The sequence below is a fragment of the Mesocricetus auratus genome, unplaced genomic scaffold (genome assembly GCF_017639785.1).
Source record: "Mesocricetus auratus isolate SY011 unplaced genomic scaffold, BCM_Maur_2.0 Super-Scaffold_100025, whole genome shotgun sequence".
NCBI lineage: Eukaryota > Metazoa > Chordata > Mammalia > Rodentia > Cricetidae > Mesocricetus > Mesocricetus auratus.
In genome coordinates this window covers 13,880,512-13,904,719 of record NW_024429206.1, presented here as the reverse complement: position 1 = coordinate 13,904,719, position 24,208 = coordinate 13,880,512, and the positions used below count along the sequence as shown (strand labels likewise).

Genomic DNA, 24,208 nt, shown 5'->3' with positions numbered 1-24,208 from the left:
ATCCAAAAACCATTTCTGAATCAAATTCCAGCAAAAATGGCTTCTATATTTACCTCTGGGGAGTAACACAACAGAATTAAGACTTGTAAAAAAGTAGTTTGACTTTACTGACATTTCTGTGGTAGTTTTAGTTCTGAGCCTCCAAATAAAATAGCTGCACCCTGATGTTTAGAAAGTCCATCTTTGCCAGGTGGTGTCAATACATGTCTTTAATCCCAGGACTCAGGAGGCAGAGGAAGAGTGTGAGTCCTGTGAGTTTGGGACAGCCAGGGAAACACAGAGAAACCTTATCTTGAAACAAACCAAAAAGAAAAAGAGGAGCCATCTTGCCCTCTGAGAACTACTCTCAAGGTAATCCCCACCCCCACACACAAACAGTCCCTGCTAAGAATCTGGCTTCACACCACCATATGCACACAGCAGGCCAAAGACACGATGTAGCTACAGCCTAGTACATAGGTCACAGTCAATAATCCCCCAAGGAAGGTTACAATATCTGTAGATTTTTTTATTTTTTATTTATTTATTTATTTTTGGTTTTACGAGACAGGGTTTCTCTGTATTGTTTCAGAGGCTATCGGTCCAGCCCGGCCTCGAACTCACAGAGATCCGCCTGCCTCTGCCTCCCGAGTGCTGGGATTAAAGGCGTGCGCCACCACTGCCCGGCTAGAAGAACTATTGATGTCGCGTTCTTATTTGCTATATGCACTCAGAGGGCTGACAAAGAAAACCTTAGAAAACTCTTGAGTTGAAATCTGTTGTCTGTCCCCTACCCCATCCCAGTGTTGTGATGTAACATGGGGCTTACTACTAACAGTATGATCTCTAGCCTGAGCTTTTTTGTTGTTGTTTTTGGTTTGTTTGTTTTTGAGACAGGGTATCTCTGTATTGTTTTGGAGGCTGTCCTGGAACTCGATCAGTAGACCAGGCTGGCCTCAAACTCTACTTTCCGAGTGCTGGGATTAAAGGTGTGAGCCACCAATGTCCAGCTTAGCTGAGATTTTAGACAAAGCTATTAACTTCTCAGAGACTAGCTTCTCCAGCCAAGTATGACAGTGTCTATTTCACACTGATGGTAGGGACTGAGAAAACCATAAAGCACCTAACAGTACCTTGTCACAGTAACACAACCATAAGTGAGCAGCAAAGATGGTCTCTGAAGGCGTTCATCTCTCTTCTGCAGAGAGGTGCTAGACAACCAGGGTGTTGATGCCTATTCATGCTAAATGCAAAGAAGCTCAAAACTTAAGGAGACAGCATAAACTACGGCAGCCTTTTAATCTAATTTTATTCCTAAAGTTGAAATTACTAGCAGGTAGCACTAAAAATACACCTTCACTATACAAAAGTGTAAATTGATTACATGTTAAGAATTTAGCACGCACACACACACTTCTAAGATAAAAGCTAGATGCAGCCCTTGCTATTAAAAGCTGTAACTGAACAAAAACTGACATAGTTATCTGAGGCCCTGGCAGCTGACTATAGAATGTCAGTCGTCTCCCAATTGTGCTTAAATGCAGAGATAGCAACAATGTGGAAACTTACATTCATTAAATATTAGCATTTAAAATATATGACTAATAAAGTGAACATTCAGAGCGGCCACTGCTCAGTATAGTCCACACTAGCCCACTTGTGAATTGTGAGTTCATGTCAAAGAAAGTAAGTTTTCAACACAGGATACAGGGGGAATATAAAGAGACAGGGCAAGTGACCTCCATAGAGCAAGAGCAAATATCCACATGGAACAGTCTGACTTCAGCAACTAGTGCTCAGGGAGACAGTGACAAAACCCAGCACAAGCTGGGAAAGTCGTGTCCACAGGCAGTCAGGCCTACGGCACAGCCCAGGTTTCTTCAACTTAGGATGAACTTCCTGTCCCAGTCAGTAATGAAAATACTTTTTAAAAATAGCTTCTGCCTTGGAACAGTAAGTTTCCAGTCCCTTTTATGCACTCAGGTTTGGGGTAGAGTCACGGGAGTGTCCCACTCAGGGGGGCCTCAATTTCATGACTTGAAAACATGCACAGCTCGCACCACATACTGCCGACAGATGGGACACTCACTCATGCGCTTGCCACACTTGGTGCAGGTGACCATGTGCCCACACTCCAGCAGGACACAGTCAATGACTGCATCCATGCAGATTCGGCACAGACTGTCGTCTTCCTCATCCTGAAGCTGCATCCGCTCACCATCTGAAAGAAACAGAGAGCTGGGGCTCTGGACATGGCTACTGACCTTGCTCCCCTGCCTATGGCCAAGCAGCCACGTTCTAAGCAACCACCACAGGCCCATTACCACCCCAGTGCTATACAGAAAGTAGTCCCTTAACCTCTCTACACTTCTTACACTAGATATGATGTGTATCTCAGGGTTGTGGAAGAAATATGAGGCAGAGGACCATAAATGTTGGCTACTTGTTTTATGTTAGGATATAATGGAAGGGGTTTGTGATAAGGATATGTTCATTCTGTCTTTAAGAAAAAGAAATAGGCTGGGGATATAGCTCAACTGGTAGAGTACCCACCTAGCTTGTGTCAAGTCTTGGGTTTGACTCCCAGCACTGTATACACCAGGTGTAACAATACATGCCTGTAATCCTAGCACTTTGGAAAGGTAGAGGCAAGAGGATCAGAAGTTAAAGGTCATCTTCAACTACAGAGTGAATCTGAGCTACAGGAGACCTTGTCTCAAGTGAGAAAAAACAAAAAACAACCCATATTCCTCACATGGACCACAAGTAGACGTTTAACTAAAAATGTTCCAGCATGGCTAAGAAGATGGGACAGTTCCATTTTAGCAAGAAGGAATTTGTTATATGACTAATAATAATAATAAGTAGATTCAACAAATGATTGTCTGGCTTATCTGGCAGTAGTTGTCTCAAAGCCCATGTCAAGTAGCTCTAAAAACAGGTTTACATAACTGACATAGTGACTTAAAAAAGGTATATTGCTTTCCTACAACATTAATCCATTTATTTAATTTTTGGTATTATGGGTGTTTTGCTTGCATTTGTATGTGTGCCTGGTTCTCAGAAGAGAAACTGGGTCCCCTAAACTGGAATAACAGAGTTGGGAACTTCCATGTGGGCACTGAGAATTGACCTAGGTACTCAAAAGAACACAGCCAGCAGGTTTTAAAGGCTGAGCCATCTCCCCAGCCCCAAACCTCAAATTTGCATTTGATGTGCATTGGTGTCTTCATGTGTGTCTGTGTGAAGGTGTAAGAACCCCTGCAGTTTCAGTTATAGACAGTGGTGAGCTGCCATGTGGGGGCTGGGAATTGAACCCAGGTCTTCAGATAAAGCAACCAATGGTCCCCACCAGAGTCATTTCTGCAGCCCCAATGATTTTCTATTTTTGAGAGCATGACAGCTAGCTACCCTTCTGCCTTAGCTTCCTGAGTATTGGGAGCACAGGCATTAATTACCATGCTAGCTAAATCTGATTTAACTGACAAAAAACAACCCATGTTTTTTCTTTTTCTCTTTTTCTCTCTCCCTCTCCCCCCACCCCCAGGCTGTCCTGGAACTCGATCTGTAAACCAGGCTGGCCTCGAACTCACAGAGATCCGCCTGCCTCTGCCTCCCAAGTGCTGGGATTAAAGATGTGAGCCACCAACACCCATTGAACCCAATTTTTCAAAGCTCAAGAAAGGATACTGGGAGTGGGGGATAAACCTACATGATTTTTGGTTTTCTTCATTCTCTTTGTACAACCGGTTAACTTTCTCTACCAGCTCCCATTTTTCACAACAACCAGAATAGTTGACAAAATTCCGAGCCAGGATTTCCTTCAGCTGGCGCACACTCATCCCTTCTACCTCTTCAAGGCTTGACAGGTCAGACAGCGAGGCTCTCACTTTCTTCTTGGAGAGCCCTGGGTTCTGAAATCAGAACATCTGTTACGTTTGTTCCCGCAAATCTAGATGTCTCTCCGATTTTGGTTCCCATGGCCCTGGATGCTTGCCCCAGACTCCTCAGTTCCCTCGGGTGCTTTAATACACTGTTCTACAGCTGAGCTAGAGACAGCATTCTGGCTGACCAAGAGGAAATCCAGCATCTTCCCTTTTCTGCCACATGCATTTATCAGGGAAAGCAATTTCAAAGGAGTTTTACCTGTTCCTCCAAGTTTTCTTCTTCATCATCATCTTCATCATCATCATCTGTGTTTGCTGAAGCTATTTCACTTTGAACCTATATACATGACAAATGCAACTGATTACTAATCAGGCTTTTCTAACCAACTTTTACTTCCCTGTAGAGAGAAACTATCCGCTGATCCTCAAAATTACCTTCGGGCCAGGTTGGTGGAGTAAGCAGAGCATGTCTTTAATCCTAGCACTTAGGGAGACAAAGGCAGGGGATCTCTGTGAATAATAAGTCAGCCTGGTCTACAAGGAACTTCCAGGCCAGCCAAGGCTACATGGTGAGACCCTGACAAAACAGACAAACAAAAACGTGGGACTGGAGGGTGGTTCAGCAGTTAAGAGCACTTGCTGCTTTGGCAGAGAACCTGGGTTCAGTTTCCAGCACCTACATGGCAGCTCATAGCCATCTTTAACTGCAGTCCAAGCGGGCTCCAACACCCTCTTAAGAACTCCACAGGCGCCGGGCGTTGGTGGCACACGCCTTTAATCCCAGCACTCGGGAGGCAGAGGCAGGCGGATCTCTGTGAGTTCAAGACCAGCCTGGACTACCAAGTGAGTTCCAGGACAGCCTCCAAAGCCACAGAGAAACCCTGTCTCGAAAAACAAAAAAAAAAAAAAAGTACTCCACAGGCATTAGAGCACATGTAGTATACAAACATTCATGGAAGCAAAACACCTATCTACAGATGATAAAATTGTAATAATAGGGCTGGAGAGATGGCTCAGCGGTTAAGAGCACTGGCTGCTCTTCCAAAAGTCCTGAGTTCAAATCCCAGCAACCACATTGCGGCTCACAACATCGTGATCTAATGCCCTCTTCTAGCATTACATACAGACAGAGCACTCATATACATAAATAAATATTTTTTAATTGTAATAATAATAATAAAAACCCTCAAAGCTTGGCATACATGTTTTCTTTGGATCCTGAAGGTTGGCTAGGTCTCTCAAGAAGTCGGGCTCTTCATGAACTCACCTTCCATAAAGTTACCTCAAAATGTAAATTTTTCTGTACGTGTGATTTGGGGATTAACATCTGAGTATTAACTGCCTGACAAAGGTCCTAAAAGCCCCTAAGAATGTGGGGTGGCACTGCATCTTCAGGAACTGAAAGCAGCCAGTTTAAGTGGAGCCACAAGAAAAGTGACTGGCGAGCTTACCATTGGGCTTGACAACCTGACTTGAACCCACATTGTGGAAAGAATACTGACAAGTTGTGCTGACATCCATGGGCATGAGCAAATGCAAACATGCACACACACATCAGTGTTATCAGTGTTTAGGAAAGCAGTACGTGGGGCAGTGGTGACACACACCTGTAATCCCAGCATTTGGAAGGAACAGGCAGGTGGATCTCTAAGGTGAGTGCCAGGATAGCCATGGCTATGCAGAGAAGCCTTGTCTCAGAAAAACCAAACAAAATACCCCACAAAAACACCAAAAAAAAAATCCTTAATAATTAACAGGGGTTGTTTGTTTGTTTGTTTGTTTTCTCGAGACAGGGTTTCTCTAGCTTTGGAGCCTATCCTGGAAATTACTCTTGTAGACCAGGCTGGTCTTGAAAGTGCTGGGATTAAAGGTGTACACCAACACCTGGCTGACAGTTTTCTTTAGGAAAAAAAATTCCTTTTCTGGATTATATGCCTTCTTTCACGTAGTTCAGATATTTTCTTTTGGGGCTGGAGAGATGGCTCAGCAGTTAAGAACACTAGCTACTCTTATAAAGGTCCCAGAATCAACTCCCAGCACCCACATGGCACCTCACAACTACAGTTCCAGGGAATCCAAAACCCTCACACAGATATGAATTCGAACAAAGCACCATTAAAAAATAAACAGATATTTTCTTTTAACTCATTTCCTCCCTGCTTCCACATTCCAAATGCTGGAAGTGTCGGTGTATGCCACCAGTCTTGATGACATCTTTTGCATAGTTGGTTCCAATATCTCACCCTATAGGCACCACTCTGCAGCACTGTGCCACCTACATCCCCGCAAAATGGTGTCTCATATTCCCAAAGTGTTTATAACAGTGAAAGTTCTCATTTGAGAAAAATCATAAAATTCTGGTCTTAGTGTTATCCCAATTATGAATATTTGGATAGCAGCTAAATCAATCTTCCTGCTTCTATCCCTTAAGTGCTGGGATATAAGTATATCTGTGCCCAGTCATGTCTGTACTTCTAAGATTTATTTATTTCAGTTTTTTGAGGCCTAGCTTTGGAACCTGTACTGGAACTTGCTCTGAAGACCAGGCTGGCCTCAAACACGGAATTATCTGCCTGCTTCTGCCTCCTGAGTGCTGGGATTAAACACGTGAGCCACCACTGCCAGGCTAAGATTTATGTGTACGAATGGTTGTCTGCATGTATATACTATATGTATTTTTATATTACGTGAGTGGTTGTCTACATGTATACAATTTCTGAGGACAGAAGAGAACATCAGAGTCTCTAAAAACTGTAGTCATGATAGTTGTGAGTAGCAGTGTGGATACAGATAAGCAAATCAGGGCCCTCTGCAAGAGCAGTAAGGGTTGTTCATCACTGAGCCATCTTTCCAGCTTCCACACCTCTGTGTGTTTTGTTTATTGTGAAACAAGGTCTCATTCTGTAGACCAGGCGGGCCTCTAACTCATCAGCCTGCTTCTGTATTCCAAGTGCTAGGATTAAAGGCGTGTGCCATGGTTACCCAGCGAGTTTTGTATTGTTTTTAATGTGGTTGCTTTGCTAATTACCCAGGCTGGCCTCAAACTCCTGAGTCCATGAGATCTTGCTGTGCCTGCCTCCCCCGTAACTGGAACTACACCACTACACCCATTTAATTTAGCATTTCAGGGTCATTCATATACACAACAAACTATGAGTTGTAATTCCTGCATATTATCCAACTATAATGCTCAAGCATATTATCGGTATAGTATTTTTTATTTTTTTAATTTTATTTATTTATATTTTATATGCTCTGCATGTATGCATGCCAGAAGGGGGCATCATATCCTAATATAGATGGTTGTAAGCCACCAACCATGTGGTTGCTGGGAATTGAACTCAGGACCTCTAGAAGAGAAGCCAGTGCTCTTAACCATTGAGCCATCACTCTAGCCCCTGGGATAATATTCTAATTATACTAAATAAGTTCATTTATTTTTGTTATATAAATTAGGTAACTTTGTACAGATGTAACTCAGTGATTGTTTAGTCGGGCAGTGGTGGTGCACACCTTTAATCCCAGCACTTGTGAGGCAGGGGCAGTGGGATCTGTGTGCGTTTGGAGATAGCCTGGTAACAGACAAGTTCCAGAACAGTCAAGGATACACAGAGAAATCCTGTATGGGGAAACTAAAAAGAGTGCTTGCTTAGTATACAAACTCTTGGGTTCAATCCACAGCACCACCTAAGCCCAGGCTATAATGCTGCACACTTTTGACCCCAGCAAGCAAGTGGAGCTGGGAAGACCAGAAGTTCAAAGTCAGGGCTGGGGATAAAACTTAGATGATTAAAATGCTTGCTGTACAAGGACCTGATTTCCAGCACTCACACAAAAAGCAAGGTGAGGAGTACATGTTTATAACACCAGCACTAGAGGCAGTGATAGTAATATCCCTGAGGCTTCCTGGCCAGTCAGCCTAGCCAAATCAGTGATCTCCAGATCAGTGAGGGACCTAATCTCAAAATACAGGATAGAGAACTGAGCAAGTAAAGACGAACACGAACGAACATGCTCAGTTTAAGGTTACCCTCAGACAGCCAGGCGTTGGTGGCGCACGCCTTTAATCCCAGCACTCGGGAGGCAGAGGCAGGCGGATCTCTGTGAGTTCGAGACCAGTCTGGACTACCAAGCGAGTTCCAGGACAGCCTCCAAAGCCACAGAGAAACCCTGTCTCGAAAAACCAGAAAAAAAAAAGGTTACCCTCAGACACAAAGGGAGCTGGAGATTACCTGTGGTAGAGTCCTTGTCTCAGATAAATAAAAGCAAGTCAGAACAATTAGCCTTCATCAAGGTCATTGGTTATTAACTATTGTTTCTATGGTCACTGACACTTTTGGTTATTACTATAACAGTTAACTGTACAAGTTACATAACTATACAAGACAGGAAACTCATGAGCTGCTTCGTATTGGATTCCAGGCACTGAGCACCTAAGCACAGGCTACACGTGAGGCAGGTGTATAATGTCAGCACCTAGGTGGAGCCTCTGCCCGTCATCTGCAGTCACCCAGCTCTGGCGATCCCTACCACATATGAGCAAGATGAACACAGCAGGCTCTCGGGGCCATCAATCACATCATCCTACCTGTGCCAGAACTTCAGATCTGAAGGTCCCATCTCTGTCCATGAGCTCTCCCTGGAAGGAGGAGACAGTAGCAGAGGGGGCTGTATAATTCGAAAAAAAGGATTGTGTAAAAAAACGAGACGTCTGGGAGCGTGAGGAATTGAGGCTGCTTGAGTCCAGGTCCTCCCCTGAAGCTAGCCCACGATGGCACAGTACTAGATCTACCAAGTCTTCCTTCTCCCGACACGTGTCGGTCGGTATGTTTCTGAGGAGGAGATACTGCCGTAGGTCCTTCACTCTCAGTCGCATCAGCCGAGGGCGCTGGAAGGCTGTCTCTTGTAGTAGGTGACACGTGGAACATCTGCGGAGGTTTTCTTGTGAAACTGAGCAAAAGGAGCAAAAGTCCTTCTTGCAGTCACAGCAGACGTGCTGAAGACAGAGCAGACAATGACACAACACATAACCACTTGTATTAGGACTGAAACCTTGGTTCATGTGCAGTCCCATCACCTCTAGGGCAGCTTAGATTCACAAAACTCAAATATATCACTTTAAGAAAAATATACACTGTTGTGTTAATGAATTAAAACGTTTCCACCCCTTTGTACAAACATGTAATTAGCAGAATAGAGCTGAATTGAGCACAGTCACAAACTCTCTGGTCTTTTCCTATGTGGATAATTTTCTCAGCAAAGAGGAAGAAAAAAGCTTAATACAAACAGAAAGGAAACTGACCTCTCTAACATAACCCAAAGACACAGAAGACCCCACTAGTGCAGAAATCACAGCCAGCTCCCTATTTAAAAGAATACTGGGGCCAGAGATGACTCAGTGGTTGAAAGCACTGGCTGCTCTTCTAGAAGATCCAAGTGTAGTTCTCAGCACCCATGTCTGATAGCTTACAAATACCTATAGCTACAGTTTCTGGGTATCTCATATGCTCTCTGGGCTAATCGTGTGTCCGCACACATGCAGTATCCACTCAGTCACATAGACGTAACCACAAAAAGCAGATAGACAGACAGACAGGCAGATAATGGTCAGAGAACTGGAGACATGGCTCAAGAGGTTAAGAACCCTTCCTGCACTCGGGAGGCAGAGACAGGTGAATCCCTGTGAGTTCGAGGCCAGCCTGGTCTACCCAACGAGTTCCAGAACAGGCTCCAAAACAATACAGAGAAACCCTGCCTCGAAAAAACAAAAAACAACAACAACAAAAAAAACCCTTCCTGTTCTTCCAAAGCACTACGGTAAGAAGCATACAACCACCTCTAACTCCAGGTCCAAGGGATTCAGCATTCTCTTGTGACTTCTTAGTTCACCTGCATGCACACAAGTGGCATGCATGTATACACACTTTTTTTTAAAGAATATGGTCAGGCTGGAGAGATGGTGCAGTGGCTAAAAGCACTATCTGTTATTCCAGAGGACCTGAGTTCCATTTCTAGCACCCACATTGCAGTTTACAACTGTCTGTGACTCCATACCTGCAGGCAAAACACCAATGCTCGTAAAATTAAAACAACTTTTTAAAAAAAGAAAAGAAAGCCGGGCGTTGGGGGCACACACCTTTAATCCCAGCACTCGGGAGGCAGAGGCAGGCGGATCTCTGTGAGTTTGAGGCCAGCCTGGTCTACAAAGCTACACAGAGAAACTGTCTTGTTAAAACCAAAAACAACTAATGGAAGAACACGGTCAAGGATGGGCTAGGGAAAGGTGGAGAGGTTAGGGAGCGGTAGAAAGGGCACCTGCTAGCGTGTGAGCCACCATGTGGGTGCTGGGAACTGAACTAGAAACAAGTTTTTTAAAGCATGGTACCTTGCTATAATAAATAATTGCTGAAAAAAAAAAACCACACAGCAATTACATCTGTTGCTTCAAATATGAGTATCATCAGGAATGAGGGGTCAGAAGTAAAGATCCACATACCAAAGGAAAAGCAGTGAAGTCGACCCAGAAAATGTGACAGAACTAGAGTCTTACTGCATAGGTTTCCAAACGGGACTAACTTTAATATTTTTATTAAATGGATTATCTATTCAACATAACCTACAACCATGAATTATGATCTATGTCTATCTTTTTCCCCGTGTGTTATTTGTATGCAATATTCCATCCAACTCACCTTCTTTCTAAAGACTGAAAATGAAAGTCCACAAGCTTTGCAAACTATATTGGGCCCTTCAGTAGCTGCTGGTGGGTAGGTGGGAAAGTCAGAGCTTGGTGTAAATCTGAATGGGCCCGTGCTTCCTGGGAACCCTGCCTGCTGACCTCTGACAGCTCCAGTTCCCATGACTTCATTCAGCAGCCCACAGCATGAAGCCCACATAGAAGTAGCACCTGCCTGAAAAAAAAAAAAAAACACACACACACACACACAAATGCATAGTTTAAAGCCAAGCAGAGGGGCTAGAATGATGGCTCTAAGGTTAAGGACATTTACTGGCTGCTCTTCCAGAGCACTCAGGTTTGATTCCTAATACCCACATGATGGCTCACAACCATAATTCCAGTCCCAAAGAATCTGATGCTCTCTTCTCTCTTCTGGCCTTGTAGGGCACTAGGCACACACGTCGTACATATATATATATATACAAGCATAACATCCAAACACATAAATAAGTCAGGAGTGGTGGGGCACACCTTAACTCCAGCACTCAGAAGGCAGAGGCCAGCCTGATCTACAAAGTGAGTTCCAGGACAGCCAAAGCTATGTGGAAAGACCTTGTCTCAGTAAATAAATAAAATAAAGCCAAGTGGAATGTGGGCTGCCACTTTTCAGAGGTAAGTTTGCCTTAAGTAACCTTGAAATCACAAGACAAGTGTCTCTAATCTATCATCACCAATACAGTGCTAAATAAACTTTTAATTCAAGAGCATGTAAAGGAGCTGGGCTTTGGTGGCGCACGCCTTTAATCCCAGCACTCGGGAGGCAGAGGCAGGTGGATCTCTGAGTTCGAGGCCAGCCTGGTCTACAAGAGCTAGTTTCAGGACAGCCTCCAAAGCCACAGAGAAACCCTGTCTCAAAAAAACAAAAACAAAAAAAGAAAAATGTAAAGGGAAATATTCCAAGATCTCAAAAATCTGAAGCCTTTTTTTTTTAATGGAATTTTGGTTTCCTTATTCTTTTTTTTTCTTTAAGATTTTGTTTATTATATATACGGTTATCTGCATGCATGCTTGCACACCAGAAGAGGGCACCAGATCTCATCACAGACAGTTATGAACCACCAAGTGGTTGCTGGGAATTGAACTCAGGACCTCTGGAGGAGCAGCCAGTGCTCTTAACCTCTGAGTCATCTCTCCAGCCTGAAGCACTTCTATTTCTAAGCATCCCTAATAAGGGGCATTCAAGTTACCAAAACTGCAAGTCATTTAGAAAGACAAGTTTCGCCGGCCGTTGGTGGTTGGTGCACTCAGGCAGATCTCTGTGAGCTCCAGGTCAGCCTGGTCTACAAAGTGAGTTCCAGGGCAGGCTCCAAAGCTACAGAGAAACCCTGTCTCAGAAAAGAAAAGGGGGAGAAAAAAAAAAAGAGGAGGCAGCGGCAGGTGGATCTACAGAGAAATTTCCAGGACAGCCAGACTACAAAAAGAAACTCAATTGGGGGAGATGGGGGAGGGGGGATGAAAAAGTGTCTAAAAGTTCAGGCCTCAAATTTGCAATCCTCCCTGCCTCTGGTTTCCAAAAGCCTAATTACAAATCTTCATGCCACTACACTGACTCTGTCAGTCAAGTATATTCTATGCAATGCTAGAGACATGCTAATCCCCTTTAAATGTCAGCTTTTATTTGAAATTCTGATTTCTAGTACATTCATTCCCTGTTAACCTGAGACATGTAATAGATACTACATGTCTGTTTTTCCATCTACTATTTAACAGAAAGATATAAAACCATACTCTCATTAGTCCTACTATCTCACTGTCTATTGATTATATGATAGGTTTTAACTGTTTAAAAAATAACAGGGATGTTGGAGATGGCTCAGCGGTTAAGAGCAGTGGCTGCTCTTCCAGAGGTCCTAAGCTCAATTCCCAGCAACCACATGGTAGTTCACAACCATCCATAAAGAGAGATCTGGTGTCCTCTTCTGGCCTGTAGGCATACATGTAGGCATAACACCATATACATAATAAACTTTTTTTTCAAGACAGGGTTTCTCTGTAGCTCTGACTGTCCTGGAACTAGCAGGCTAGCCTCAAACTCAGCACAGATCCATCTGCCTACCTCTGCCTCCCAAGTGCATGTGACACCACCACTGGGCAAATAAATCTTTAAACAAAAAACAAAAACAAAAACAGGGTAGAATAGAGCTCAGTGACAAGAGAGTGCTTACTCAGCATACTTGAGGTTCTAAGTTCCATCCTAAGCATGACAAAAAACAACCAGATGCCAAATAAAGCTCTCTAAGGTTTTTTTGGTTTAGTTTTTCTTTTTATTTTTTAAAGATTTATTTATTTATTATGTATAGTGTTCTACCTGCATGTATCCTTGCAGGCCGAAAGAGGGCACCAGATCTCATAGATGACTGTGAGCCACCATGTGGTTACTGGGAATTGAACTCAGGACCTCTGGAAGAGCAGCCAGTGCTCTTAACCTCTGAGCCATCTCTCCAACCCTTGTTTTGGTTTTTCAACCACATATGGCCAAGTCTTTTTTTTTTTTCTTGAAGGAACAGCTCTTAGTTTGGTGCCTCGTGCTGATGTATATAAGCAAACCATGGTGCTAGAGACTATGATAGGAGCTCTTCATTGTTTTTCTTGGCTTTTGAAAGAAGCACTGTCTTGAGAATACAGATGTGAAGCTGTATAACCCTCAAGTTAGTGATGAAGGTCCTTAGATGGTTGAACCTTGTATAACTCCTTCTTTCTCCTCACTCGAATGATTTCTGCATAGTGAGAACAGCATTATCATTAGCACTAGAAGTTGCCTTTCAAGTTTGTTTGTTTCTAAAGCTAGGTGATCAAATAACATTTGTTAGATAAAATAAATGGAACAACTTGTGGTGGTATTGTCTGGTACCATTTTAGCTAATACCTCAGGTACTTTGACTTCCACTATTTATCACATTGTTTTGGTTCTAAGATATGTTTAAGTAGGACATGGGAGGCAGGCAGTGGTGGCACATGGCTTTATTCTGGGCAATGTGAGGCAGAGGCAGGCAGATCATTGAGTTCAAGGCCAGATGGGTCTACAGATTGAGTTCCAAGGCAGCCAGAGCTACACAGAGAAACCCTGTCTTTAAAAAAAGAAGTAGCTGGGCGTTGGTGGTGCACGCCTTTAATCCCAGCACTCGGGAGGCAGAGGCAGGCGGATCTCTGTGAGTTCCAGACCAGCCTGGACTACCAAGCGAGTTCCAGGACAGCCTCCAAAGCCACAGAGAAACCATGCCTTGAAAAACCAAAAAAAAAAAAAAAAAAAAAAAAAAAAAAGAAGAGCCGGGTGGTGGTGGTGCACGCCTTGAATCCCAGCACTCGGGAGGCAGAGACAGGCGGATCTCTGTGAGTTCGAGGCCGGGCTGGACCGACAGCCTCAAAAACAATACAGAGAAACCCTGTCTCGTTAAAAAAAAAAAAAAGAAGAAGAAGAAGAAAAAGATTTATCATTAGTATTCCAAGGAAAGCTACATGTCTCCTGGAGACAAGGTTTCTCCATGTAGTCCTGCTACCCTGGAGCTCTATGTAGACCAAGCTAACTTGAACTCTGAGTTTGAGGCCAGTCTGGTCTACAAGAACTAGTTCCAGGACAGCCTCCAAAGTCACAGAGGAACCCTGTCTCGAAAAACCAAAAACAAATAAACAAACAAAACCTACAAGCACAACACAAGAACCTACACCCTACCCCAAGGAGCCCCCAACACACCCAGCCCAGGTGAGGACGTGAGGACACACGCCTGTAGTACCAGCAACCGGGAGGTGGAGGCAAGAGGGTTGGGAGCTCAAAGGCATTCTTAGCTGTAGTAAACTGAAAACAGCTTGGGCTACAGGACGCTTTGTCTCAAAATACTAAGTAAAAGACTCAACTACATAGTGGAAAAGCTGGGCATATAGTGAGTCTGTAATCCCAGCACTAGGAGGAAACAGGCAGATTTTTGGGGCTTGCTGGCCAATCAGCCAAGCCTTCTCGACAATTTCCAGGTCACAAAGAATCACAGTCACTGTCTTACTGCTGTGAAGAGACCCCATGTCCAAGACAACTCTTATGGAAGAAAGCACTTAACTGGGGCTTGCTTGCAGTTTTAGGGTTTGGTTCATTTTCATCATGGTAGAGGCAGGCAGGTAGTAGAGCAGTAGCTGATAGCTACATCCTGATCCACAGGCAGACAGACTCTGAACTTGGCACGGCTTGTGAAACCTTAAAGCCCACCCTGACATATTTCCTCCAACAAGGCCACACCTCCTAATCTTTCAAACAGTGCCATTCCCAGGTGACTAAAAGCTCAAATCCACGAGCCTTTGGGGCTATTCTCATTTACACTTCCATACAGGAGAAACAACCCCCAAAGCTCCCACTAACCTATACACACACACACACTCACATACATACATACACACACACACACAAACACAGCACAAAGACTTTTAATGGTAACTATTTTATTATAAAAACAAAAAAAATCCCATAGCTTCCTAGTCAAAACAATGTTGCTGTAACCTTAGTACAATGCAGATCCATATTACTATTTTCAGCCACAAATCCTAGCAGAAGGAAAGAAAACAGTGAAAAATCTAGGTTGTAGCCTCATTAGGATCTGTGAATTTTGGTCAAACACATCCAATAAGAAAATAGCTCTTGCACTAAGAGAATACTCTTAGCAGCACAGAAAGGGTAAACCTACAATGCTCCCTTCTCTGAGAATGACATCTGTACTCTTCCAACCTACTTGACAGTTCAAACAGCTGTACACACTCACTAGTCCTGTCTGGGCTATCCTTCATTCCCACCCAGAGTATATGAAAAACATAATTTCCACGTCTATATTAAGCCCTGTGTCTTCTGACACCCCTGAGCTGAAGTGATTTCTGTAGTAATATGATTTCCCCCTTGATCTGGGAAGCAGGTAGTTTTAGTTCCCAACCTCTGACTGCTCTGTCACTTGCTAAGTAATTGCCTCAACCTGTGAAACTGACCCCGACTGTAGTCCTCAACATGTTAGACTCACCACATGTCTGATGACCTGAGCCTAATCCCTGGGACCCACATGTGGAGGGAGAGAACCAACTCCCCCAGGGTGTCAGTGCTGTGGAATACACAGACAGAAACAAACAAGTGTGAAGCCGGGCGGTGGTGGCGCACGCCTTTAGTCCCAGCACTCGGGAGGCAGAGGCAGGTGGATCTCTGTGAGTTCGAGGCCCGCCTGGTCTACAGAGTGACTTCCAGGACAGCCTCCAAATGATACAGAGAAACCCTGTCTCAAAAAACCCCAAAAAAAAAAAAAAAAAAGAAACAAACAAGTGTGATTTTAAACGTTTTTAGAGATGGCTCATAGGTTAAGAGCACTGATTGCTCTTCCAGAGGTCCTGAGTTCAATTCCCAGCAACCACATGATGGCTCACAACCATCCATAATGAGATCTTTGTGCCCTCTTCTGGAATGGAGGCAGAACAGTGTATACATAATAAATAAATCTTTAAAAAAAAAAGTTTTTAAACACAAGGGGGCCTTCTGATTTTGCTACTCCAGAGTACAGTTTGGGCAACAAAAAGTTTTTCTTTAACTCCCAAGTAATTCTGATATATAGTCAATGTTTAAAAGGTCAAGGCCTTTTGGGTCTGAATAAAGATTCCTTCTTCCTGCTCAAACAGTTTTGGCTACAAACAACCCTCAAGATTCCTGAGGCTGGTAACATCTCAGCCATGTGCTCACCCAAGCCTATTTTCTTGTTGTCAAGGGTGTACCTCTACTTTTTCACTTCCCTTTATAGCTCCCTAATACTTTCAAAAAGTACAAGGTAGCTATACATTAGAAAGGATTGGCTAAGGTTGTCAATTTAATATGAGCCTCAAATTAGTTCCCTTCACTGAAATATAGTGATTTCTTTCATTTACTTACTCTTTGCTGCCCACCTTTTTTTTTTTTTTTCAAGAAATGATCTTTCTATGTAGTCCTGGTTGTCCTTGGACTCAAGTCTGTGGACCAAGCTGGGCTTGAACTCACAGATTCTCCTGCCTCTAACTCTTTATATTAATTCTGAGATAAAAGTTGTAGCTATCATCCTGGAGCTTTAATTTCCTACTGAACTTCTGTTTTCTTGTATGAAATCTTCAACACCAGGAAAACGGTCATTGATGGCCTAATCTGTCAAAACCAGGTGCTGTTACAAATTATTTTTAGAAGCCAGGTGGTAGTGGGGCACGAATTTAATCCCAGCACTCAGGAGACAGAGGCAAAAGTGGGTGGATCTATGAGATCGAGGCCAGCTGGTCTACAGAGCAGGTGGACAGGCTCCAAAGTTACACTGAGAAACCCTGTCTCAAAAAAAAAACCCCACATGGGCTGGAGAGATGGCTCAGATGTTAAGAGTACTGGCTGCTCTTCCAGAGGTCCTGAGTTCAATTCCCAGCAACCATATGGTGGCTCACAACCAGCTGTAATGAGACCTGGCGCCCTTTTCTGGCCTGCAGGCACACATAGAGGTAGAGTGTTGTATACATAATAAATAAAGAAAATCCTTAAAAAAAAAAAACCCACCCAGGGCTACACAGAGGAATCTTTCTCACAAAACAAAAACAAAATTATTTTTAGGTCAGCAGGATGGCTGAGAGAATAAAAGTATTAGCCACACAAACTTCATAACCTGAGTTTGCTCCCCTAAATCCACCAGCTCCACAGACTCTGTCCTCGTATCTCCACACTCTGGCCATAGTGGCTCATGTGCACTCCCTCCTAGCCCCCACATGCAAAATAATGATAAGGTTAGAAAAAATAAGGTGACTGAAGCCAGGCATGACAGCACACACCTTTAATTACAACATTTAGAAGACAGGCAGGTGAATCTGAGTTCAAAACCAGCCTGGTCTACATAGCAAGCTAACCAAGGCTACATGGTGAAGCACTACCTCAGAAACAACAACAAAAAAACCTAACACCTTTTGTCCTTCACTTTCAATTAGAAGAATCTCAAGAGGGCTGGAAAGATAGTGATTAAGAGTCTGAATGTTCTTCTGTTGAACATAATGAGTTCCAAGATAGCCTGAGTTACATAGTGAAACCCAATCTCCAAACAAATTTCATGTGTGTGTAAGTTATAGTTGTTAAGATAGTCTGAATATTTCTAAGAATGGACTCAGCCCTCTTCCAGTGTCAGTTTTAAAATGACCTCAATGTAAGGACCTCTCTTGTGTGTATATACAGGATGTAAAATATACTTTGTAGGAGGAAAAAAAGCTTCAAAATACTCAAAAGATACTACAAATGTTGGCTCCTATATACTATACTGAATTGAATGTGATCTCTTTAAAGATTCCATTAAATGTAATATAACCAACCAGACTAGAGGATGTGGTTTCTATGAAGATTAAATGACAGAGAGAAGGGTGGGGAAGAGGTAATGGACAGAAGATGGAGCTGTTGATGGGTATGAAAACTAAATGATTTAAGTCATTTGCTTTCAATTAAACAAACAGAAATTCTGACATTTCCTAAGAGTCTACTGTGTGGCCATTAACTCCAAATGAAGTTATTAAATATTATCTTAGCGTGGTGGTGGTGGTGGTGGTGGTGGTGGTGGTGGTGGTGGTGGTGGTGGTGGTGGTGGTGGTGGTGGTGGTGGTGGCGGCGGCGGCCCACGCCTTTTATCTCAACAATCATGAGGCCAGTCTGGTCTACACAGAGAGACCCTGTCTGGAAAAAACACATAATAATAATCATGTCCAGTAAAGGATGAATATAGAACTTTTATATGCAAAATATTAATTTTTATCCAGTAGTCTAAGAAGCTACAAAAGAACCAGACACAGATTCTCCTCTTCTTTATATTTTTAGTGTTTCGAGACAGTGGACTGGCAGTCCAGGAACTCACTTTGTGGACCAGGCTGTCCTCAAATTCACAGAGATCCACCTGCCTCCATCTCCTGAGTACTGGGATTAGATGTGTGGGTCATGATGCCTGGCTTGGGATTCTCCTCTTCTTGGACAGGGTTTCTTTATGTAGCCCTGGCTATCCTGGAACTGGCTCTGTACACCAGGCTGGCCTCAAACTCACAGAGATCTTCCTGCCTCTGCATCTGGAGCTGGGATTAAAGGCGTGCGCCACCACAGCCTGGTGGGATTCTCTTCTCAAAGCTTCCTCAAAGAACCCATCTCTTCAGAGACTAAAGGTCTTTGTTGTAAATTCTGGACAAATTTCAATTTGCTAAAATTCCAATGTCCTTGTATTGAAACAATGTTTCCAATCTTAGCAACAGTGATACAAATGAATGTTTAATAGTTTAAATTTCAGTTAAACTTTCTCAGAGAACTGAGAGAAAAAGACAATATTCGAACTTTAGAATCGCTCCCTACTGAAACTGCTGCTTCAAAACAAATATATGAGGCTCACTGCTTTAATGGCTAATCTACATCCTAAAACAGTGTTACCCTTTAAAAATATAAAATTTTGGGCTGGAGAGATGGCTCAGAGGTTAAGAGCACCAGCTGCTCTTCTAGAGGTCCTGAGTTCAATTCCCAGCAACCACATGGTGGCTCACAACCATCTGTAGTGAGATCTGGTGCCCTCTTCTGACGAGTAGACATACATTCAGACAGAACACTGTATACATAGTAGATAAATAAATCTTTAAAAAATATATATATATATAACATTTTAAGGAAAGGTAATGGTCATTTCAACTCATTTTAAAATTTTTATTACTATTGTGTATGTGCATTATGCGTGTGTGGGGGCATATCAGAGGTCAGCTTTGTGAAGTTGGCCTCTCCTCCCACCTTTATGTGGGTTCAGGAATCAAACTCTGGTCACAAGGCTTGCACACCAAGAGTTTTCACTCTCTAAGTCATCTTGCTGACTCTCAAATTTACATACTCTTACAATAATATGCGTTCTATGTCACACATGTTGCCTGTCTCATATTTAGGTTGTTTCCTTTCTTTTTTACTTTTTGAGACAGGGTCTCACAAAGACAAGGCTGGCTTTGAATTTGCTATTTAGTGGAGGTAGTGGCACATACTTTTAATGCCAGCACTGGGTCAGCAAAGGCAAGCAGATCTCTGAGAGTTCAAAGATGGCCTGGGTTTTCAGGACAGACAGAATTGGTTTTTTTTTTTGGGGGGGGGTTGTTTTGTTTTTTTGGTTTTTGGTTTTTGGTTTTTTTGAGACAGGGTTTCTCTATGGCTTTGGAGGCTGTCCTGGCACTAGCTCTTGTAGACCAGGCTGGTCTCGAACTCACAGAGATCCACCTGCCTCTGCCTCCCGAGTGCTGGAATTAAAGGCGTGTGCCACCACCGCCCAGTGACCGACCGAATTGTTACACAGAGAAACAGTTATATAATTACACTGGCAAGCAAAAAATAAACTCTCACAGAGGGCTGATGGCTCAGTGGTTAAAAGCACTGGCTGCCCTTTCAGAGGACCAGGGTTTGATTCCTAGCACCCACATAGTGTCTAACAACTATTTTTAGCACCAGTTCCAGGGGATCTGACATCTTCTTCTAGACTCCTCCAGTGTCAGGCATGCTCAAGGTGCACAGACATACATGCATTCATACCTATAAAACAAAATTTAAAAACATAACAAAACAAAACCCTCAGGGGTTAGAGTGATGGTTTAGCAGTTAAGAGCGTTCATTGCTCTTACGGAGGATGCAGGTTCAGTTCCCAGCACCTACAAGGTGTCTGACAATCACTGTTAACTTCAGTTCAGGGGATGTAATGCCACCCACCTTCAGACCTCCGTGAGCACCGTGCATGCAGATGATGCGCATACATATATACATACATACATACATACATACATACATACATACCAATCATACACACAAACCTCAAAACATTTTTAAACAATTTTCTAGAACTCTCACCATATCCTCCCCCTTAAAATTAGTTCCAGTGTTTTCCATTTCAGACCATACATTTGCAATACAAGCACTCAGGAGGATCACTCACTAATTCAAGGACAGCCTACATATTCATTTCCAAGCTAAATACACAGCAAGACCCTATCTCAAAACAAAGAAGTTACCTATTCCAAAAACCTTCGTTGCTTCCAGTAACAAGAGGGCTTGTTGTTTTGAAATAGAATCTCATGTACTACAAGCCGACCTCACACTTACTATGAAGCCAAGACTAGCTTGGAATGCCTAGTTGTCTTGACTCCAGCCTCTACTTCCCAAATGCTGGATTACAGGTATGCAACAAGGTATCATTACTTTTCTTCTGAGGTTTGTACACACACACACACACACACACACACACACACACACACACACACACTCTACAGGTATGCAACAAGGTATCATTACTTTTCTTCTGAGGTTTGTTCACACACACACACCTCTTACATTATTACATTATTATGGTTTGTAATGTGGTTTCTTGGGATTTATCTGGGGTTTTTTGTTGTTGTTTGGTTTTTGACGAAAGCACTTGCTTTGTAGCAAGTGGTGGCCTCAAACTGAGGCAGCAATCCTCCTGCCTCAGCCTCCCAAACATTGATTACAGGCCCGTGCCGCCATGACTACCTAGTCTTTTTCATTTTAACTGGCAAACTCTTTCCTAAAGAGGGGGATTATATTGTGAATTACTTTTACTCCCTCTTGACAAAGAAGAAACTGGACAAACACTTGCTGAATCTCTCTAGTCGCTTGACACTTCTCTTTTTAGTCGTCAAAATACATCTTTGACACTTTGTGAAGGTCAAGTTCATCTAGCAGCCCAAAGCCAACACACTTCTTCAATGAGATGAATACGGCCATCTCTGTCGGGAGAGGTATCATCACCTTCTGACTCATACCACTTGGTTTGATTTGGGCAAATGAATCAATGCCTAAACTGATTGTTGTACACGGACTATTTAGAACTCTCTGTGATGAAGTTGGGGAAAAATCATCTCCCCAAAGTAGGCCAGAATCACGCACACGCCCCCTCCCCTTTTCTGAAACTTGTATCAGTGATGCTCCCACGCTCGCACTCCCACCTGGGAGAAAGGCTGCCACATTACTTGCTGCGTACCCAGTGGCGATGCAAACACATCTAGCGCTCTAGGTCACGGTCACAGGGTTTAAACCCACGGAAGGACTCCTTGGTGTGGGGACCCCAAGCCCTGGCATTTCTAGCCGGGTTACCCTGACCCCAGCCTCCTCACTCCCCGCACCGCTCTCTCTGCCTCCGGTCTCGTGATGCCCCCGACATCTGGGTTAATTCAAGGACTCGGGGAGGCAGAGGGCACGGCCGTGGGCAGAAGCACCGAGGCCTGAGGAGAGAGCTCCAGCAGTTTGAAAAGCTCGGGACCCCGAGAAACGCACAGGGCCGGGGGGGGGGGCAGGGACCAGCTGGCTGTAACCTCAGGGTCACTCGCCTCCTCCTTGGCCAGGCCGCCGGGGGGCGCTGTGGGAGCTCGGGCGGGTCCGCTAGCCGGCCTCTCCGGATGGAACCGGTCGGGGCGCCCCCCACAGTGGTGGTCTCTGAGGAATCCGCCAGGCAACCGCTGAGACGGAGAAAAAGGAGGCGCTGCGGGCGCACAGGCGAGGCGAGGAGGGCCTCCCGGCTCCACCAGCCCCTCACCTTCATGGCCGCGACCGCCTCGGCTCGGTCGACTCTACCCGGGAACTCAGCACCATAGCAGCTTCCTCACACAACGGACCTCCTTCCTTCTAAGGCGGCGAAGGCTGCGCCTCCCGAGGCCGACTGAGCGTCCCGACGTAAAGGGCGTGGCCACGTTCGGATCACGCCCCGGGAAGACGCCCAGCGGAGGGCGACGCCCACCAATCAGAAACAGTTCTTTGGGGGGCCGGTCACCAGAGCCAATGAAATTGTAGGGAAGGGGCGGGGCCTCAGGCGCAGCCCTGACAGAAAAAAGGGCAGGGCAGGGCAGGGCAGGGCGGGGCGGGGCGGGGCGGGGCGGGGCTGGGCGGGGTCCAACACAGCGGCTCTCCTAGCAGAAGCTGCTGAGACAGAATTGGCTTCCTACTTTGGGTGACTAGGTTTCCCTGCCAGAGGCAGAAAGAACTGTGATGAAGTGAGACACGCCGTTTGTTTGGAGGCTTTTGTTCTGACCTGCGGAACAAGACCCTATTCTCTGAATATTCTAGATTCCCACATTCCCACGTTATGAGAACCTCAAGGAGAGGTGTATCACATGCTAGGAAGAACCACTAATAAGGTTTATTGAATTGAATTGAATTCCAATTGTTCTTTTGTTTGTCGCTGTTTAGCTTGTGTGGGGGGTAAGAAGTCAAAGAGATCTGCCTGCCTCTGCCTCCAAGGGCTCGGATTAAAGATGTGTGTCCCCACAACTGGGTCCAATTGGCCTTTATTCTTTTAGTGGCTGTTTAATATATTTTCAAAGATGTATTTATTTATTATGTATGCAGCACTTTGTCTGCATATGTGCCTGCACATCAGAAGAAGGCACCTGATCTCATTACAGATGGTTGTGAGTCACCCTGTAGGTGCTGGGAATTGAACCCAGGTCCTTTGGAAGAGCAGCCAGTGTTTTTTTTTTTTTTTTTTTTTTTTTTTTTTTGGTTTTTCGAGACAGGGTTTCTCTGTGGCTTTGGAGGCTGTCCTGGAACTCGCTTGGTAGTCCAGGCTGGTCTCGAACTCACAGAGATCCACCTGTCTCTGCCTCCCGAGTGCTGGGATTAAAGGCGTGTGCCACCAACGCCCGGCAGCAGCCAGTGTTCTTAACGTCTGAGCCATCTCTCCAGCCCCACAACTGACCTTTTAAATGTTCAGAATTAGCCAAATCCTAACCCTTTGAAGGAATTCACATCCCTTCAAATTGACTTGAGAGGCAGGGAAACAAGTAACAAATGATGGTATCAATTTCTTCAGCCTCACTGGACTAAGGCTTTAATTAGTTGGTTTTCCTATACTTCTTTCTCTCACTTCAAAATAATAACCGAAGTTTTACACTTGAAGATGTTGATTCCTTCTTAGTAAGACCCAGGCAGTTCTATATGCGCCACCTCCCCCCCACACACACACACAGAGGATTTCTTTGTGTAGCCTTGGCTGTCCTGGAACTAGCTTAGTAGACTCAGCTGGCTTCTCATTCACATAGATCCATCTGAATTCTGCCTCCTGAATACTGGAATTAAAAAATGGGTCACCACTGCCTGACCTCTAGTACTTCAAAACAAAACAAAAGCCACTCTAAAATTCTTTGCATGTACTATACTGCCTGCATGTGTATTTGTGCACAATGTGTGCAGTGACCAAGGGAGCCAGAAGAGGATGTTGGGTCCTCTGGAACTGAATTACAGATGATTGTGAACCATTATGTAGATACTGGGAACCAAACCCAGGTCCTCTGCAAGAGTAACAGTACTCTTAACCACGGAGCCATCTCTCCAGCCTCTGTTCTATTCCTTTCTAACAAACCTGCTTAGATGTATTGTTTGGCAGAACACTCATACAGCTGGACACTGAGGCACAGGCCATTAGTCCCAGGACTGAGGAAGCAGAGTCAAACAGATTTCTTTGAATTCCAGACCAGCCAGTTCTATATAGTCAGACCCTGCCAAAAACAACAACAACAACAACAAAAAACATAGGGAGCTATTTCCTTGGACTGACTTTGTCAAGCCTACTTTTTTCTTCAAATTCTATTGAGA

General features: G+C 44.1%; 1 protein-coding gene across 5 annotated transcripts; it reads right to left on the bottom strand.

Moving 5' to 3' along the window:
* Positions 1-1,271: 1,271 nt before the first annotated feature.
* On the bottom strand, positions 1,272-22,308 carry Rnf34 (ring finger protein 34). Of its 5 annotated transcripts, none has more exons than XM_040731357.1 (6): positions 22,155-22,306; positions 10,559-10,777; positions 8,455-8,862; positions 4,126-4,203; positions 3,692-3,893; positions 1,272-2,200 (listed from the first exon to the last, which is right to left on the bottom strand). In XM_040731357.1, the coding sequence occupies exons 1-6, from the start codon at positions 22,158-22,160 to the stop codon at positions 2,010-2,012; spliced, it is 1,104 nt and encodes a 367-aa protein (XP_040587291.1). In that variant the 5' UTR covers positions 22,161-22,306; the 3' UTR covers positions 1,272-2,009. The 5 variants fall into 5 exon arrangements, with proteins under 5 accessions (XP_040587291.1, XP_040587293.1, XP_040587295.1 ...); XM_040731359.1 differs by having other exon boundaries at positions 10,559-10,773; positions 22,155-22,302; XM_040731361.1 differs by having other exon boundaries at positions 8,455-8,816; positions 10,559-10,773; positions 22,155-22,300.
* Between the last annotated feature and the right edge of the window lie 1,900 nt (positions 22,309-24,208).